This window comes from Arctopsyche grandis, chromosome 13, assembly GCF_051622035.1.
Source record: "Arctopsyche grandis isolate Sample6627 chromosome 13, ASM5162203v2, whole genome shotgun sequence".
NCBI lineage: Eukaryota > Metazoa > Arthropoda > Insecta > Trichoptera > Hydropsychidae > Arctopsyche > Arctopsyche grandis.
Genome location: NC_135367.1, coordinates 27,047,484 through 27,067,881, shown reverse-complemented (window position 1 = coordinate 27,067,881; position 20,398 = coordinate 27,047,484). Strand labels below are relative to the sequence as shown.

At 32.2% G+C, this 20,398-nt stretch overlaps 1 protein-coding gene across 1 annotated transcript; it reads left to right on the top strand.

Annotated features, from left to right (window-relative positions):
• The first annotated feature begins 520 nt into the window (after window positions 1-520).
• Window positions 521-16,142, top strand: LOC143921400 (ATP-binding cassette sub-family C member 4-like). Its single transcript, XM_077444702.1, has 24 exons — window positions 521-592; window positions 2,007-2,259; window positions 3,488-3,622; window positions 5,944-6,148; window positions 6,225-6,450; window positions 6,520-6,617; window positions 6,724-6,921; window positions 6,991-7,270; window positions 7,358-7,527; window positions 8,060-8,224; window positions 8,298-8,435; window positions 8,514-8,681; window positions 11,334-11,495; window positions 11,561-11,760; window positions 11,842-12,137; window positions 12,204-12,434; window positions 12,513-12,619; window positions 12,708-12,831; window positions 12,913-13,083; window positions 13,160-13,287; window positions 13,353-13,475; window positions 14,119-14,241; window positions 14,320-14,480; window positions 15,209-16,142. Exons 2-24 carry the CDS (start codon window positions 2,018-2,020, stop codon window positions 15,543-15,545), a joined length of 4,188 nt encoding a protein of 1,395 aa, XP_077300828.1. The 5' UTR covers window positions 521-592; window positions 2,007-2,017; the 3' UTR covers window positions 15,546-16,142.
• Window positions 16,143-20,398: the final 4,256 nt, after the last annotated feature.

The window sequence follows — 20,398 nt, the reverse complement described above, 5'->3', positions numbered from 1 at the left end:
GATATGTCGATAAGTAGAAACACTTAAATTGTGCATTAATAAATATAGTGTTGTCCATATTATATATAGACAACACTTTATATTACGGTGTGCATATCTACATATATTATATTATAGGGTGCATATCTACATATATTATAGGGTGCATATCTATATTATAGTGTGCATTAATAATATAGATGTGCATTCAAACTTTATTTTCAATATTTTTTCAGATATTACAGTTTCAAAGCATTTATACGTATTTATCTTCAATTTGAAAACAAATTATAGAATGTAAGCGGTAATTAGCATACACTTTCAAGAAAACACCATTATTTATTGCATTTCAACGAACGTTTGATAAACCAATATTTAAATATTTAAAACACAATTAAAGGTTTTCAAACAGTTTTAACTAAACGATTTTCTGATATATGGATATATGTTATAGTAATTTTAAGCGTAAACAACAACCTAATGTATGTAAGTATTCAAGTTCATATACCTCTGGCTCTAAAATGTGTGTACACATTAATCTATGCTGCAATCCAGTATGTTTTGGTGTGTCGACGCGAGCACATGATTTTCTAAATTGTTCTACCGCGTTTGGGTATTTTATTTTTGTATTATTAAACGATGTCTTGATGACTTGATCAATTAAGAATCGATAGTTATTTTATTATATAAACAAATCACCAGCTATTTAAATTAATCAGTGCTATACGGTTTTAAATAAGTTTTAATTCATCTATCGAAATATCATACCTTTCTTTATATAATAATTTCAAAGTATTTAAAATTAACGAAAGACTTAACCAACTTCATTAATTTTGATTATTCACATTATATACACATATATACATCTATATTATAATTTTCGGTTGACGAATTTTGTTAGTTTTAACATAAAATACTTTTATGTTACACCTATCAAGGTCTGTTCATACCTATCCAGCACGACCCGTATCCTGCAGGTGTCATGCAAGTGCGGATAGTATTCTTTGGTGCATTATATGGACGTATTCATACTCTATTCGCGCATGCGCATTTACGCATTCATGCGCGTCCATATAGAATGTGCTAAAGAATACTGTCCGTACTTGCAGGATACTTGCAGGATTCGGGTCGTGCTGGATAGGTATGAACAGACCTTTATAGGTAATTAGGTTATTATTTTGATACTAGAATGATTTTAAAGAGATATTTAATTACATAGTATTTAATCAATTAAATAAATATTTTCCACTCACTGAACATCTAGAACATCACTGTATGTATAATGCTTTTCTGTTATTCACTTTTCATAATGATTTATAGTTTTCTATATTATGTACTATTCTGTATAAATAGTTATAATGATGGGGTACATTAGACTAAGCATTTGCATAAAAATAATTATTATTCTGTTAATTTAATTTATATACATAAGCCAGTGAAATAAATAATTGTCGTTATTTCATATGAAATCAACAATACATAAATACATGTGTATTTCGAAATAATCAAATTTGATCTTTCAAAATTGATTGCAACCAGGTCATCTAATATTTCTTATCACATTTCGCACATTGTTAATGCAATTTTAAACTTTTAAAAAGCATGATAAAAAATCTCATTTAATAGCAATTGCACATAAAATTCCATTACGACTCAATGAATCGATAACGAATATTACATTTCATATTATTGGGTCAACAATCGGATAGTTATCGTCTACTATATGTAAGCATTTTACTTTAAAAAAATTCTTCAAACATAATAGGTACATATATAAATATAAAATATTTACATACATAAAATTTTCTGGTCTGTTTTTATAATAATTGAACTAATTTAAAGATATGGTACAATTGTCTCAAAGTGTCACGCAAATGCGATAACGTTTGACATGTTTAAGAGATGTCATACCTATCTATGTACTGCAGATTTGAAAGGAACGTTTGAACGAATATCTATTCAAGGACAGAGTCGAAGCTAATAATTGTTTGTTTATAACTCATTCGGTTAATTTTTAATGTGTGTAGATTTGGCTAAGATGGATGAAAACGATGGTCAGATCAACGGCTACAGATCAGAAAGACAATCACCCGAGCCTAACTCACCGAAACCAGGAAGGAAAACCAATTCTAGAGAACGAGCTAATTTTCTATCAAAATTATGGTTCCTGTGGATGCTACCCCTTTTTCGCAAAGGACTCTCCAAGGATTTAACTGTCACGGATTTGTGTCAACCAGTTAAAGATGATCTATCGGAGGAGCTCGCCAATAAATTAGAAAAGTTAGTTTTACTGACCTTGATTTAAAAAAAAAAACAAAAAATTAAGAAGAGGTTTCTAAATGTTGAAGGGTATTGAAGTATTTCTATACTCTCTAGTATAATTATCATTTTAATATAATTACTAATAGGTGGAGACATCAATGAAGGTACAATCTGTCTTGTAAAGTTGGGATGGGAGGATGGGAGGGGGGGGTAGTTTAATTTAATTAATTGTGTTGAAGAATGCTGGATCGGACCGGAAGCGTGCGTTCATTGTAAATTGTTCGCCGTGTATTGTTAAAGGTTCGCTGAACCTTTTTTTTTGCAAAGGTTCGCTGAACCTTTGTAAATAGATCCAAAACGTCCCGATTCCTGGAAAAAGCACGCTTCATATCCGCCTTTACTTATTAACGTTACTAAGGAACAACGGACAGGATGCTTTTGCCCAAAAAAATTGATTCACGATTATCAATTTCTATTGTCAACCTTTTTTTGCTCTCTAGCTTTGTAGGACAATAGTAATTGACAATAGTAACCCCTTTTCTTGGGAAATGGAAACTTCACCGCCGAAGACTACTTATAACTAGACTACGGATACAGACCGTGCTTTTTCCAGGAATCGGGGCGGTTTGGCTCTATTTACAAAGCTAGAGTGCAAAAAAAATGTTCGGTGAACCTTTAACAAAGCATTTACAACAATTGAACAATAAACGGCGCGCTTTGGGTCCGGAGTCTACTTATAACTAATGATAGACGCTGGCGTGCTATTTCCCAGGAAAGGGAGGTTGCCTATTTCTAATTTCTATTGTCCTACAAAGCTTGAGAGCAAAAAAAAGGTTGACAATAGAAATTGACAATAGGCAACCCCTCTTTCCTGGGAAATAGCACTCCAGCGCCTATCCTTACGTATAACTAGCTCAGATCGCGATCCTATATCATAAATAAATTTGACTATGAAGTTTTAAGCATTTTGTAATTTTTGTTATCTTTCGCTGTTGGTTCTGTTCACTACTAACCGATAGCAATATATGTATGTAGTAATTTACCGTCAATTGGCGTCAATGTATTATTTTAACCCAAATGGCCAACGACTATCGCACGGCCAATTACTGTAGTATTTCCCCCATATTCCTAGTGGTTGAGAACGTATTAAAAACTGAACAACAATAGGTCTTAGTCAAATATGATCTCATTTAATTTTTATTCTTCTTTTTTTTTTGTTAAAATATAACAAACATACATATTTTAGGAAATGGTTTGAAGAAATTATCAAAGCGAGATCGGCAGGAAAGAAGCCATCTCTTCTAAAGGCCCTGGTGCGAACTTTCATCTCATACTACATTCTTGATGGATTTTTGCTCTTCATTCAAGGTGTGATTTGCAGGTAATGAATCTAGCTGATATTAGCAAACAAAAAAAAAAAACAAATTAATTTATTGTTGTTGTATAACTATTATATAATATAAAATGTACATCTTGTATCCTGCTCGCGCACACATGAGTAAGGCTGTGTATTAAAAACAGAGAATTTTCCATGGAACGCCACTTGCGTGTTATATTTTATTATAATATATATTTTGGAGTTGTTGACGCATTGTGGCAATTATAGTAGAACCATAAATACATACTATCAGGTCATTACGATTCGATAGCTTGTTAATTGGTCCAGAACTGATAGGTCATCATGAAACGATGCGGACTTATGGGGTAATATCATTAATAGATATGTACTAGGAAAATGATCGAACGAAAATCAAAATGAACTTATATGTATAATACTAGGCTAGTAAGCTAGTTACACTCTAGTTTTGTAATTAAAACGACATTTGTGCTATATATGTACATAATTTGTTATATAATAAACATATATACCAGGAAGGCCTTACAGGTAAATCCCAATGCGCCTTCCTAGCCAATTACAAATAACAATTACAATTACAAATGCAGCATTTTTATTACAAGTCGTTGAATTGCGAGACACTGAAAAACTCGCAAGTTAACGAGACATCTATGAATTGTACATACATTTTATTGTACATCAATCATACTTCAAATAGTGGTGACATAGTAGGTAGGAAGGATTTTTAGCCAATTTTTTTCCGGGAACCGTTTCAACAATAAAATCAGAGAAAATTGGCAAACTCTGATAGTAAACGATCAACCTGGAGTCACAAATCCAGGTCTGATCAACAGCATACTCTGAAAAATTCATTTTCATTCGAGGCCCGGAACCAGGGATCGAACCCGGCGCCTTTCGACGCTAAGCAGAACCTTAACGACCGAGCTATGCTGCTGGCTAATGTTAGTTGTAATAAAAATGAATAAAGCCGCAGACACACTGAATCATACGTCACCTCTAGGTAGACTCCAGCTGTGATGGGCGTATCCTCATGTCATTGTTAATTCACATTCCCATATTATAATACATTTCTTATAATATGGGAATCGCCGTTAATCGGCTGGATGGCCATAGCACAGATCAGACGTGCTAGCGTTTTTTTACATGTGCAAAACTATATATAAAAAACATATGCCGCGTACCACTGTGTGTCTGTGACCAAAGCGTATGAAAACATTAATAGGAAAAGTATTTAATAACTAAAAAGTATAATGAAGCGAAGTTGTCGTGATAATTCATAAGCAAACCTAAGGCTATTATTAAAAGTAGCAGCAAATACAGGCCCGCTCTTAGAATAACCAGATTAAAAAAACATATATAAATATAATTAATTGAACTCTTTATTCTCAATCAATTTTTTTCATTAAATTTCTTAGCACAATTCATTAGAATTTAAAAAAAAATAATCTTTATGATATCGCTATTCTGTCCGTGTGTCTGTGTATCTGCGATAACGCTCGTTGTACTATAATAGTCGTTTCGATTCGACATACAATGTATGTACGTCACAGCTAAAACACTGCCAACAGAATGCACGAATATAATATTGAAAGAAAAAAACTATATATATATATATATACTGTTTGCTACCAATGTTTCCTCTAGGCAAGTCTCTGAGCATTTAGCACCATCTATTGAAAATTTATTTAATTAATTAATTTTTCTATTGGTGTTTTATATTGTTTATATGTATGTAGGTAGTTTTTACCATTATTTTTTCATATTAAACAGTTAAATATAAATATTAAATTAAATATATTTAAAAGGTATGTGATAACAATTCGACCGCTTGCAGATCGAACACAGAACCGACACATTTATTTTTATTTAATAACTTAATATGCCAACACCCATGCTATGACAGAGAAATGTTATAATAATATAAGTGGCTTTAGGCGTCATATTGTTGTCAAGTGACGATTGTCCACAGACAATCCTAAATAATTTTAGCATCAGTCGTATTTTATGCTTGGTGCTCGATGTATGTCCGATAAAAACTTCTCTGTTTGTTTATATTACTCGCAAGATGGACAAGCATCGGTAAAAATTGCACAATCCATTCAAAAACACACAATAAATAACATGGGATACATTTTTATAAGTAAATTGATCTGATTGTATTCCCTGTGTTGTGGCGTATTTATAGAGACGTACCGCGTAATATTGACAACAATTATTTATTCGTAAGGTCGTCCCTTCTATTATTATTACATTTCTCTGTTCGATGATATTTCATTGGGTACAACACTAGTACAATATGTATATTTACATATTATTGAAATACAAATATATTTTTTCAATTTCAGACCATTTCAGCCAATATTTCTAGCATGGTTAGTTGACTATTTCACACCCAATAGTACCACTACATCGGAGATGGCTTATTTGTATGCAACCGGGATGATATTACTTTCAATTCTGAACATATTCACCTATCACCACTCCAGCTTACGTACCCAACAGTTAGGGATGAGATTAAGAGTAGCATGCTGCTCACTTATTTATAGAAAGGTAAAAAAATACAGACATAAATCACTCAAGGGAAAACCTACATATATATGTATTTAATAACAATATGCATTTTCAGGTCCTTCGTTTAGATAGCAAATCTTTAGGACGCACCACTGCAGGTCAACTAGTCAATATTATGTCCAACGATGTAATCCGTTTCGATTCCGTCTTGCTGTTCTTGCATTACTTTTGGATTATGCCGTTTCAAGTGATTTTGGTTTGTTATTTGATTTATACTCAAGTGAGCATTGCAGCACTCATTGGAGTCGCCAGTATTACCCTTCAAACTTTGCCCGTACAAGGTATATATTGTGAACAATTATATAATCTTAGATCTTAAATTATGTGATTTAAAATGGATGATATTTCAGGTTACATGAGCAAGCTTTCGTCAAGTCTTAGGAAAAAGATTGCCGTACGGACTGATGAAAGGGTCCGCTTGATGAATGAAATCATATCAGGAATTCAAGTGAGTTACATCCACGTTTGTTTGTTTAACTATGTATTATATTAAGTAGTGTTCTTAATAACGAGCACTAAAAACGAGATTATTTAAAGATAATGTAACATTACAGGTTATAAAAATGTATGCTTGGGAGAAGCCATTCGAACGGATAGTCTCGGTGAGCCGAGCTTACGAAATCTCAGCAATAACCAAAGCCTCATATCTGCGTGGTATTTACATGAGTTTCATGGTGTTTACCGAAAGAGCTACACTCTATGTAACATTGCTAGCTTTCTCTTTGTTGGGGCATCAGGTTACTTCGTCCATTGTAAGTTAAATATAATATATATGTAGCATTTTTAAATGATAAAAAGGCTTTTAATTCAATTTATTTCAGGTGTTCTCTTTAGCTCAGTTTTATAATATACTCCAAGCTAGCATGTCTATAATGTTTCCAAATATAATGTCATCATCTGCTGAATGTTGGGTCACTATTAAACGTCTGCAGGCGTTCTTGGTGATGGAAGAAAGGAGTGATTTGGAAATCGTCTCACTGCCAATCACAGATGTTTCCGAACACATTATCAAATCAAAACATAACAAAAGTGACAAAGATATATCTCTGCATGGAAAGCAAATTTTTAAAAGTTTAAATGAACCAGGATTAACAAACTTAGGTTGTGATTTATATATTGTATTCATTAAAATTTGAGATTATTCTTATATATGCAACTTCAATATAACTTAAATTTTGATATTTGTAGGCTTTGACAGTAGAGAAGATTTGACAATGTCTGATGGAAATGTATATGGAGTTGAAATAAAAAATGTTACAGCATCTTGGACCGATCAACAAATTTCTTTGAATAATGTTACAATAGAAGTTTTGAAAGGAAAATTGTGTGCGATTATTGGTTCTGTTGGATCCGGAAAAGTAGGTTAATCTTGCATATTTAAATTTATGTAAGTTATTAATTTAATTTAATAAAACTATACATTTTTGGTTTTGTTAAATAATATAAGAATACAGCTAGAAATAATGGTAAGAAAAATGATAAAAATTTACAAACTTGATTAAAATGAAAAACCAGGATGAATATATTAATTACATTTATCAATGATTATTAATAATATAATTAATGTTTAAATTTAATTATCCATTGCCAACGAACATACTTAGGACAAAGCTGTCATAAATTATATACATAATCTTATTATACTATCGCAGAGGTATATGATAATAAAATATCTCAAATCAAATATTTATTAAAAAGATAGCGTTTATGTAAATTCAAATAAAAGTATATGTGCATGAATTATAAAAAAATAAATTTATTTTCTTAAAACAATATTACATGCATATGTATGTATGTAAGTACATATGTTACAAATCAATTTTGAGACATGTTAATTAAGACATATGTACTTAGGTACATATTTATATATCAATTTAATACTAATTTTAGAGCACAGTACTACAATTACTTTTAAAAGAACTGACCCAGAGAACAGGTTCGGTTCGAATAAATGGCAATTTTTCATATGCATCACAAGAGCCGTGGCTGTTTGTAGCTACGGTGAAGAATAACATACTCTTCGGCCAGCCATACAATCACAAACGATACAGAGAGGTCAGCCTGACAACCAGCTCAATAATAAACAGTCTGATTATATAAATATAATAAAACTAATATCTGAATTCAGGTAGTAAGAGTGTGCGCCTTAGAGAAAGACTTCCAGCAATTTCCACGCGGAGATCAAACTTTGGTCGGAGAGCGTGGAGTGTCTCTGTCGGGAGGTCAGAGAGCTAGAATAAACCTTGCACGAGCCATATACAGAGAAGTCATCATTGAAACTGTTTCTTTTTTGTTATATATAATGAACTAAGTGCTTCTATATCATATTGGTGTTATATTTCAGGCTGATGTGTATTTGCTGGACGATCCTCTCTCTGCTGTGGATGCTCATGTGGGTCGACATCTCTTTAATGAGTGTATAAGTCATTATTTGAAAGAGAAAACTGTAGTGCTCGTTACTCACCAATTGCACTATTTGCACGGTGCTGATATGATAGTCATAATGAAAAATGTAAGATTATTTTAACGAATATTATTTTGATATGATATAACAGCATATTTATGTAGGATTATAATCATAAAGAGTTTTTTGGACTGTTTGCCAGTATTGGTATACATTGGTAATGACGTAGGTGAAAGTTAATCCTCCACATTTATACACTAATTCAGCGTTTCTCAACCTTTATTGGACCGTGGCCCCCCTTTGCGTTTAATATTTTTCTGTGCCTCCTAAAAAAGTGGTGAAATGCAGTGAAATATAAACTTGCATTCTCTCAAAGCTATAGAAATATACTTGCTATTTCAGTGCTGATCCAAAAATTATCTTTATTTTGTTTAAATCTTACTTGTGCATTCCGATGCGGTGCAAACGATCGACAAGCGCCAGACAAACTGAACCACAGATTAACGACACGTGTACCTTAAGGTCTGTTCATACCTATCCAGCACGACCCGTATCCTGCAGGTGTCATGCAAGTGCGGATAGTATTCTTTGGTACATTATATGGACGTATTCATATTCCATTTGCGCATGCGCATCCATATAGAATGTACCAAAGAATACTATCCGCACTTGCATGACACCTGCAGGATACGGGTCGTGCTGGATAGGTATGAACAGACCTTTATGCGTGCGCACTGCTCGCACTTACACTAAGCGAAATCTACCCGAAGTCCCGACATACCTACCCTGTATACGTTCTGTGCTTCTGATACTTTAGTTCCGAATTTTGCCTTATTTAAACCTTATTAAAGAATTTTGTCACCTAATGTGCAATCTATCATTCGTGAAGTCGAGAATTTCGTTTAAAGCAGCCATCCAGTTAATCTGTTGTTCAGTCTGTCTGGCGCTTGTCGATCGTTTGCACCAAACCCGTGCATTCATATTACTTTGCAGATCTATCAGACTTTCTTGCAATTCGATATCAATATCAATTGCATTCACACTAAATGGATCAATAACCCAATCTGGAATATTTAGATTTATAATATCATTAAATTTAACTTGCATATCCTCATGAAGCTGCTTCAAATGTTCAAGATATGTATATGTAAAGATATCCTTTTGTATTTCATTAGAAATAGTAGCCAATGATGGAAATTGTGTTAGCTCACTTCGTCCAATATTAATTTTGAAAAGATTGAGCTTTCCATTAAAAAGCAATAATTACATTTTTACTCGTTATGAGATTAAAACATTTTCCTTGTAACTGTTTATTTAACACATTAATTTTTTCAAATAGGTATAGGATGGGTTAAAGATTTCGACCGTTTCTCGGCCTATGGAAACTCAGTTGAGTTTGAAAGAGGATCGTTTATTTTTGTTCAATTGTTACAATGGTTATTGTATGTACGAAGAGGTCGAGCTTCGGAGAAGTGATCTGGTTGAACTCCAGAGGTTCACTCTGGTGTTGTGAGCTGCTGCGTTGCTTTATACACGTTCTGGGCTGGAGCGTGCCGCGCGCAAATGCTTTGTCTTCGTTTCCAGGACACGTGTTTTAGACACATGTTTTTGACCTATTTTCGAGGCGCGTGCTCGGTACACGTGTGTTTTATGGGGTCAGCGTCAGGACGTCGTTCGTTTGAGAATGTGGGCGTATGCCACGCGTTAATGACTGCCACGTGTTTACGACTTTTCAGGACATCGTGTCGCGGTTGCCTGATGACATCACTGTTCGTTTTACGATCGAGAGATGAACTCTTTCTTCTGGAATGGTCGAAGGGGTCGTTGCCCTTGAGTTATGCATGTTTGTACAGGATCGATGATGAGATCACTGATTTTGATTCGTAATAGCACAAGTTGTGCTAGATTCCTACATAGGTTTATCTAATAAATAAAATATATCGAATTTTGCACCAACCATGTCTTCCCCAAATTGGTTGTCACTCATAAAGGACACAATACTGTTCCAAATTATAACAACACGATTAAGACAATCACCCTTCGATAACCCACGAACTTCTGTGTGTAATAGAAGATGCTTAAAATCCTCCCCTTTTTCCTCACATACATATTTGTCGAAAAAGGCGATCTCGAAATGGACTTGATAACAAATAAAACATTTAAGCTCTTCTTTCGATATTATTTTAATATAGAAATTTTATAATTTGATTATGACTGTGCCTCCCCTAGAGCTCGTAATGCCTCCCTAAAAGTAGAATTTTGATTTGTGCCTCTCTTGAAAGGCTCTGGGCTTCCCAAGGGGGCCATGTGGACCGAGGTTGAGAAACGCTGCACTAATTTATTGTCATTGGTTCATTCAAATTGTTTTTATTACATACCTCCTTTACGTTTCACTTACGATTACAATTCAGGAAAAAGTTTGTCTCTTATCCGATCGTTTTCATACTTTGCCATATTGCTCATTTTGGTCATCAATATAAGTAAATGGATCCTCCGCCATTACGATATAGATAAAATATCGTTTATGAAGCGTTTCAAGATCGAAAATTTTAAATCTCGGTGACGTCTCGTAGTCGCTAATTTTATACATAGATGGCGGTAGTAAAATAAAATTATTGGTATTTTTTTTATTTAATTTACATTGTTATTATTTCATTTATATTTGCTTCTCATTGAACATTGATCAGGGAGATCTGATGTGTCGCAATGGTACAATTTTTAATAATAAATAAAAACTGATTCATTTTGTGGTTAATTTAGGGAAGTGTTGAAAATACCGGTTCTTACGATCAATTGGTCTCGTCTGGTGCAAACTTTTCTTCTCTCCTTTCATCATTACAAGAGACTAAGACTGTGGATGTTGATGATAAGACTCACACACGAACTAAATTGAAACGAGCTGTTTCACAAGTGTCAACGGCTGTAAGTGAACGATTGTTGTTTATAAATTGTATTAAGTGTTTTATTTCATTAACATTGTCTTTCAGTCAACAACCAAGTCTGAAAATGACGATGAAAATGCCGAAGAGCTAGAAGAAGAAGAGCAGCTAAAGGGAAAAATGAGTACTAGTGTTTATTTTAGTTATTGGCGAGCTGGTGGAAGTATTTTCTTCGTCTTCTTCATGGTTTTCGTGATGATTTTGGGCCAAATATCTGCTAGTATTTCTGATTACTGGGTTACCTATTGGTAATTGTAATAAAATACATAAACGTAACATATGTACATTCTATAATATGAATGTTTGTAATGATTATATGAATGTTTCAGGACCAATCAACAAAATTACAAAGATGAATTAGAAGATGCCAAGACTAATGATACTCTTTCAGATTCAGTTCGCAGTACAACGGACAATTTCGACCTATATGAAAAGATTGGACCTTTCAATACCATGGAATATCTTTACATATATACAATCATCATTGTTTTGTGCATTGTAATGACTATATCGAGATCGTTACTCTTTTTCAAAGTGTGCATGAATGCGTCGAAGGGTTTGCATGATCAAATGTTTCACAAGATATCGAGGGGTGTGATGAGATTCTTCGACACGAATCCTTCAGGTAACATTTAAATGTATTCGTGATTATAAAATCAAATGTTTTTTATTAAATTCGATAATATTTCAGGTAGGATTTTGAATAGATTTTCGAAAGACATTGGCGCTGTTGATGAATTACTCCCCAGAGCAACTATAGAAGCTGTGCAAATATTTTTAGTTATGTGTAGTATTTTAGTGTTGGTTAGTATCACTAACGTTTGGATGATGATTCCAGTCATATTCGTATTAGTTTTATTCTATAATATATTTATCATGTATCTGAACACGGCTCAAGATATTAAAAGACTTGAAGGAATAAGTAAAATATTTTTATATTTTAAAAGTTGATATGAATAGTAGTTTAATATGCCATATTTAAAAACATGTTGAATTTCAGCGAGAAGTCCCGTATTTTCTCATGTGACATCCTCGTTGAACGGAATCACAACTATACGAGCATGTAATGCATCACAACGTTTAGCTTTGGAATTTGACATACATCAGGTAAAATCTAATTAACAATTATTATTTTATAATTTATATAAAAAAAAAAAAAACTTGACACTTTATAAATAAAATAAATTTATTTTAGAATCTTCACACATCAGCATGGTATCAATACATAGCATGCTGTACAACTTTAGGATTCTGGTTAGATTTAATATGTGTCATTTTTCTGGCAATAGTTTCATACACATTCATAATTACCAAAACAGGTACGATACAATGATTTTTTTTATATATCTTGTTCTAAAAACATTTAAATTGGCTTGTAAAATCTAACTTAATTCTTTCAGATGACTCACTTTCTGGAAATGTAGGATTGGCCATATCACAGTCTTTGATTTTAAGTGGCATGTTGCAGTTTGGAGTACGACAAAGTGGGGAGATTGTCTCTCAAATGACTAGCGTTGAGCGTGTGCTTCAATACACTGAAATAGAAGAAGAGAAATGTTTAGACGAAGGACGTAAGATAAAGGATTGAAAGTTTTGATCAGCTTATTTATACTATTTTACTCTAAGCTATTATACCTTTCATGATAGAAATAGACACTCCGAAGACTTGGCCGAGTACAGGCACAGTTGTGTTCGATCATATGTTTTTGAAATACTCTGATGATAATCCACCTGTTTTGAAGGATCTCAATATAATAATTAATAATGGATGGAAGGTAATTTAATAATGGATTATACATCAAATATAAATAAATTAATTAAATTTTTGAATTAAATACAGGTCGGCATAGTCGGACGTACTGGAGCTGGAAAGTCATCTTTAATAACTGCCCTATTTCGATTGGCCAAACTTGAAGGCAATATTATTGTAGATGAAATAGAAACTGGAAAACTGTCTCTGCAGGTAGGATTACAGATGTTCGGATTATCCCGAAACATGTGTTTTTAAGTACATATGGTAGGCATTTTAGAAAGTACCCGGTATTCTTGCTAAAATTGAACAGTATTCAATTCTGGTTATATACATATTTATATTTATAAACTATTTCTAAAATCTGTTCAAATACTGGTTTATCTTTTCACGAACCAGATCCTCATATCTTTGGTATTATGATTATCTGGTTTCTATCGGGTTATCAACTTCTGTAGAAAAATCGTTAAATTTCTCACTGAATCCCCAAATAATTAAAGTGAGTCATTTTATCAAATAATAGCTTCATAGCGTCAATTAACATATAAATTTATTGTTATAAAAAAATCTTAAAATTATTCAATAAATATTTTACAGAATTATTAGATTTTATTTCATTCAGAATTTTTGAGTACTTTTATACTACATATGCATATACATAAATATATGTACGGAATTAACACCTGAAATTGAAAATCTATTTCCCCTTGTATTTATATGTAAAATTGTTCTACATTTATTCTATGAATATTTTCAACTCTTGTGTCCTCATTTGATTCCGAAAAATATGGTTACCCTATCTACCTAACCCTAAGATTTTTTTAGCAGATCTTTACTTGTAAACTTTCTTTTTTAGGATCTGCGATCTCGAATTTCGATTATTCCACAAGAACCCGTGTTGTTTTCGGCTTCTGTTCGGTACAACTTAGATCCGTTTAACAAATTTGATGATGCTTCCCTATGGCATTCTTTGGAAGCAGTAAGACTCGTCACATGAAATCATATTATAAAACAAACATTCGCTATTATTATCTGCTTAATTGCTATTTTTATTTAGGTTGAACTTAAGGATGCTGTACCATCATTAGATTTCCACGTTTCAGAACGAGGATCAAACTTTAGTCTTGGACAGCGACAGTTGATCTGTTTAGCGAGAGCTATTCTTAGGAATAATAAGATTTTAGTTTTGGATGAGGCCACTGCTAATGTTGATCCCCAGTAAGTCTTAATTTCTTCTTTTTATTAGCATTTACATCTTCAATTATGAAAATCAGACCTTTATTTAAACCTGATACACATTTTTTCGATATGCATTTATATAAAATATGTCCTTAAACCACTTTTAAGTCACCCCTCACCTGTCTTTTACCTACGTATAAGGCGATTATCCGATTACAATCTAATTTTGATTTTTAAATGCTTTTTATTATTACGAAATTATGTTTACAATATATCTTATATCTATTTTAATAGCCACTGATCTGCTGATCATTTTGTATTTTACAATTTTAATTTAATTTGGTTAGTAATCATAGTATTATATTATTCTAGTGTTAATGTACAGCATAATTGGAAAAAGAGCTCAAAAATCTATTTACAATTCTTATAAATGCTCATAATCCATCTAATACATAATATTAATTAAAGACTCTATAAAGTTGATGACCTAAAGCAGATTGTGTTTAGGTAATCTGTGTTTATACCTGAAGGGTATAGACATTTTGTTGTAAACACCAAGACTCTTCACAAGTGTGTTAGTATGGTTATTAGTGATTCTGTCATAGAATCTACTGGTTAGTTTGTTAGTAATGTCTGTAACAAACGGAATATTATATATGGCATGCAGTTTTTTCAAGTTAGTACATATGGGTGTATTAAAAATTATTTTTAGCAATTAATCTACGTATCATTGAGAGTTTGAAATTTGAATCTTTCTGTCATTTCAGAACGGACGCTTTCATTCAAAAGACGATTCGAGATAAGTTTAAGCACTGCACTGTTTTGACAATAGCTCACCGACTGAACACTATCATGGACTCAGATCGTGTCCTCGTGATGGACACGGGTAAAATGGTAGAATTTGACCATCCTTACATCCTACTGAACAACACAGATGGACATCTGTACAAAATGGTGCAGGAAACTGGCTATGAAATGACTTCATCACTGCATAAGATATCAAAGCAAGCCTATATACTCTCGGGTGGTGTACCTTTGAACACTGGCCTAGAGGAGGAGTTGGCCGAACAGGTGGAATTATTGGACGAAAAGAATGAAATATGAGTACAAAGAAGACTTATTAGTATGCATTCTTAAAACGAACTGAAACATACTGTAATTAAATAGACACATACATATGTACATATGTATATAGAGGCTTACATGCAATGTCTGTATCTATTATTTGATGTGTTTTGACTTAAGCTGATACAAAATAAGTATGAGAGTATTTATATCGTGTAGAAATTTTGTGTATTATATTATAAAAATAAAAAAATATTCTGCACAACTTTTGCTTCATTTAATTTAATTTTTGAATTGAAAGAAGAAAATGAAAAATAAATATGTGATTATAAAATCATAATGCAAAGTTTCTCTTTTATTTGTTAATTTAATAAAATTACTAGAACAATAACCTTCTCACATAAATTAAATAGTGTAACAATTGCCGGTAGTTGTTGAATGGCATTTCATTGAATACAGATTGAAAGTCTTATGCAATATGTCTCGTTGGAAATAAGTAAAAAAATGATCTTTATTATAATAAAAATGTATGTACATATATGAGACTAACAAATAATTTCCAAATAAAATACAAGTGATCTTTACCCTGTATGAAGAATTTGAAAAATCTGATTATTTTTTAAACCTTGATTGTACAAAAAGCAAAAAAAAATATCTTCTTTATTCAGCTGATGGTAATGTTGATTGTTATAATTTATTACATTTAAAAACGAAAGCCCGAACAAGTAATCAAGTCAGGTTACTATTAATAAATAATTTATAGAGATTTGAAATACTGATAAAATCAAATTTTTCCATTAAAGTAAAGATTTTTCTTCTATATATCAATGCTCATTATCGAATAACTTTCTTGGGAGATGCCAGGTTGCTAGTTGCTAAGTGCAAATAATAAGCAACTACACGTGTTTCAATTATTAAACTATCTCAATCTTCTTCAATATATAATATCGAAAGAGACTTTGTATGTCTGTAACTATGTACATGTATGTATGTAAGGTTTGGGTGGAAGAATCCGATTTTCCATTCCAATTTCAGTTCCGATTTACGATTCTCATTTCAATTCCGATTTCTGATTCGGATTTCATTTCCGATTCCGATTCCCATTTATGATTTCAATTCCGATTCCAGATTCCTTTGTCAGTGCCGGATCCGGATACCTTTTTCAGTTCTGATTGGTAAAAATTTAAAGAATGTTAACAACTATATTAGCCATGTTTAAGTGGTTTATATTACAAATACCGAGCCAAGCCAGATAAAACCACTAGTAATTTGATGAGCAACCCTTTGATATACTTATGTATTTATAGCAGTGGTTCTTAACCTCGTTGGAGGTACTGAACCCCACCAGTTTCATATGCGCATTCACCGAACCCTTCTTAATTAGAATCCTTCTTAATTGGCAACTGAATCATATGATTCGGGTGTGTGTCTTGACTTCCGCCAAACCCCTGAGACTGACTCACCGAACCCCTGGGGTTCGATCGAACCCAGGTTAAGAACCACTGATTTATAGGTATAAGAGTAATATAATAGCGCTATTCTGTCTGTGTGTGTGTGTCTGTGTAAGATAACGCTCGCCGTACTATAATAGTCGTTTGGATTTGACATATGTACGTCACAGTTAAAACACTGCCAGCAAAACGTACGAATATATTATAGAACGAACATAATAACAGATCAACAAAAAACTTCTATTTATACTGTTTGCTACCAATGTTTCATCTAGGCAAAGTAGTCTCTGAGCATTTAGCGCCATGTATTGAAAATGTATTTAATACATTTTTCTTTTAATGTATTATTTTGTTCATATGTAGGAAGGTAGGTAGTGTTTACCTTTTTTTTTCATACTAAACAATTAAATATAAATATATTTAAAAGGCATTTGAAAAAAATACGACCGCGTGCAGATCAAACACAGGACCGACATATTTCTTTTAATTATTTTTTATTTAATATCTTGATATGCTATAACTAATGCGAAGATATTCCATCGGGCACAACACTAGTAAGAGTGTATAAAGCTTAGAATTATGCCTAAACAAAAATAATACAATCAGAATATCATATTAATAGCCAAAGATCATCCTACGATCATCAGACACATCATACGCAATATTGTATCATGTTTATCTGAGAATTTGAATATATTTTAATAAACACACACAAGCAAGCACATTTAGACTATTGAACAAACATATCAATAAATCCATTTGAATCGATTAAACGTCAGATATTTACTTGATAAATTATACTGTAAACAACTCTTTAAATTATTGTCACAGCTGGTTTTCCGCTCCACTTGTGTTGAAACACTTTTTTTTTCAGCTGAATCTCAGCATCTTCGACCGATAGTTCTGTGAAAGAGCGGTTTTCAGAGAACGATTTGTCTTGACAACAGCATACATAGTTTCATATTCGAAAAGTGAACAGTATTAAAATGTGATGGAAGTCATACATCATCCAGTTTCAGTACGCGACTGTTAATTTTAAATTATGCGACTAATTATTTCTCAGTATGGACACAGACGAAATTATCATTCATGTTTTCTGTATATACAAAAGGAGTGTTTACATTTGTGAACGCCGAGCAAACATTACAAACAAAGCACATATAAGTGAATGCGACTCATCAATAATTAAACAAACATATTGGGAGTTTGATGATGAATATTTTCGTATCGAAATGGAAACCGTCAACTCCAACAGAGCGTAACGGGATAATTTTGTCATCACATAGATATAACAGTAGGTTTATGAATCGAATTTTTTTCCATACTATTTTGCAACGAACTCATTGCTTATGAAATATGATAAGTGGAGAAATAAAAAGTACCACTACTACACATTTGTGTTGTGAATGAACGAGTTGTGTTGTTTTTCTGTTATTATTTTATTTTTAAGGTTATTTATTGTTGCGAGATTCGCAGCGACACGAACGAGTCCGTGCACGAAACAGTGTCCAGTAAAATGGAAATAAAAAAAATATAACTAGAGATCTTTGAAATCGATGCAAGGATTCTGAAACTGGTTCTTTACTCTTTCAAAGGTGATTTATAGTGTTTAGTTTGATTGAGAAGCGTCATCGTAATGATTAAAATCGCTTATATGCATCATTAGCGCACGTTTATTGTTATTTGCCAAGTTTGCGTGAATTTGGAAAAAATAAATGCTTCTTGACACGTTCGTTATATAGTTTATTTAAAGTTTAGACACGAATTTGAGTATTACCTGTATTTTTAATACATAGTATTCAAAGCAAAAAAAAAAGAAGACATCAAAACGAAAAAACGAAAAGAATTGTATTTTATTTTGCATACATTATATAAACAATTGTATGTATATGTTATAAATTGTATTGTATTTTTAATTTATTATATTCATATACATATCTATGTATATACAAATTCAAAATCAATATTGTACATCAATTCAACTAAAATAAATCAACAGAAATTGCACTTATGCATTTTGTATTTTGGAAGGCATTTGAATATCTGACTCAGCTGGTGAAAAAAAAACTACTTAAGAAGACAGAAAAGGTTCAAAAGGGTTTTTGACACATTTAAATTTTAATTAAATGAATGACGTTTTTGAATTTTAAAATACTTTATATGTACATATGCATATTACATCTATACTGTATTATTATATACTCACTAGTGTTGCGCCCGATGAAATATCATCGCATGGGTTATGGCATATTAAGTTATTAAATGAAAAAAAATTAAAAGAAATATGTCGGTCCTGTGCTCGATCCGCAGGCGCTCGAATTTTTTCAAATACCTTTTAAATACATAAAATTTAATTGTTTAATATGAAAAAAAATGGTAAAAATACCTACCTAGCTACATACATATAAATAATATAAAACACCAATAGAAAAATTAATGAATTAATTAAATAAATTTTCAATAGATGGCGCTAAATGCCCAGAGACTTATTTCCCTAGAGAAAAAATTGGTAGCTAACACTATATGTATATAGTTTTTTGTTGATCTGTTATTATTTTCGTATTATTATAGAAATGACTATTATATGTAGTAAGGCGAGCGTTATCTTACACAGACACACAGAATACCGATATATAATATATGATATTATTTTACATGAAATTGTTGTCGCCACCATAAGTTGAATCTGTAAATGAAATATTCAAAAACAATGACGGTTATTTAAAATTTACTTATTATATTATTTATTACACTTGGTTATTTATTATTATATTCCAAAATTATATCACATTTTCCAAACCATTCCATGCAATTGCATGTCTTTCAGCAACCTATTCTTTACGGAATTTAGTCGGATTTTATTAATATCCTTTTGCTATTCAGATCGGAATTCTGTCCTAATACACATGTACTTCTATCTTGCACAACTTGTATCGAATCTTTCAACACTTATATTCATCAATTAACACTTATATTCATCAATTAACACTTATATTCATCAATACAAGGATAACATATCACCGAAAACAATCCAGGGGGTGATTTTTGGGACCGTGCGCCATGTACATATATGGGCTAGAAGTGCTGCATTTTCCTGCATGTTTAAAAGTATCTAAAAAAACACGAACCACGTAGCATTCAGTGTGTTTTCGCCCTAATAATACAGGCTTTTTTGAGATCTTGCTCGGGTAGAGCAGTTATGAAGCTGAAAATAGTACTCATATCCGACCGCTAAGTCTAGAAGTATTGATTGTTATATTAGTTGAAAATTACATTGTAGAAGTAAAGTTTGCATGAACTAGTCATGGCTAGAGTTCAGCGATGGTGTTTCCATTTTCCAGGAAAGAGGGTTGACTATTGTCAAGTACTATTGTCCTATAAAGTAAGAGAGCAAAAAAAAGGTTGAGAATGGAAATTGACAACAGTGAACCCATTTTTTGC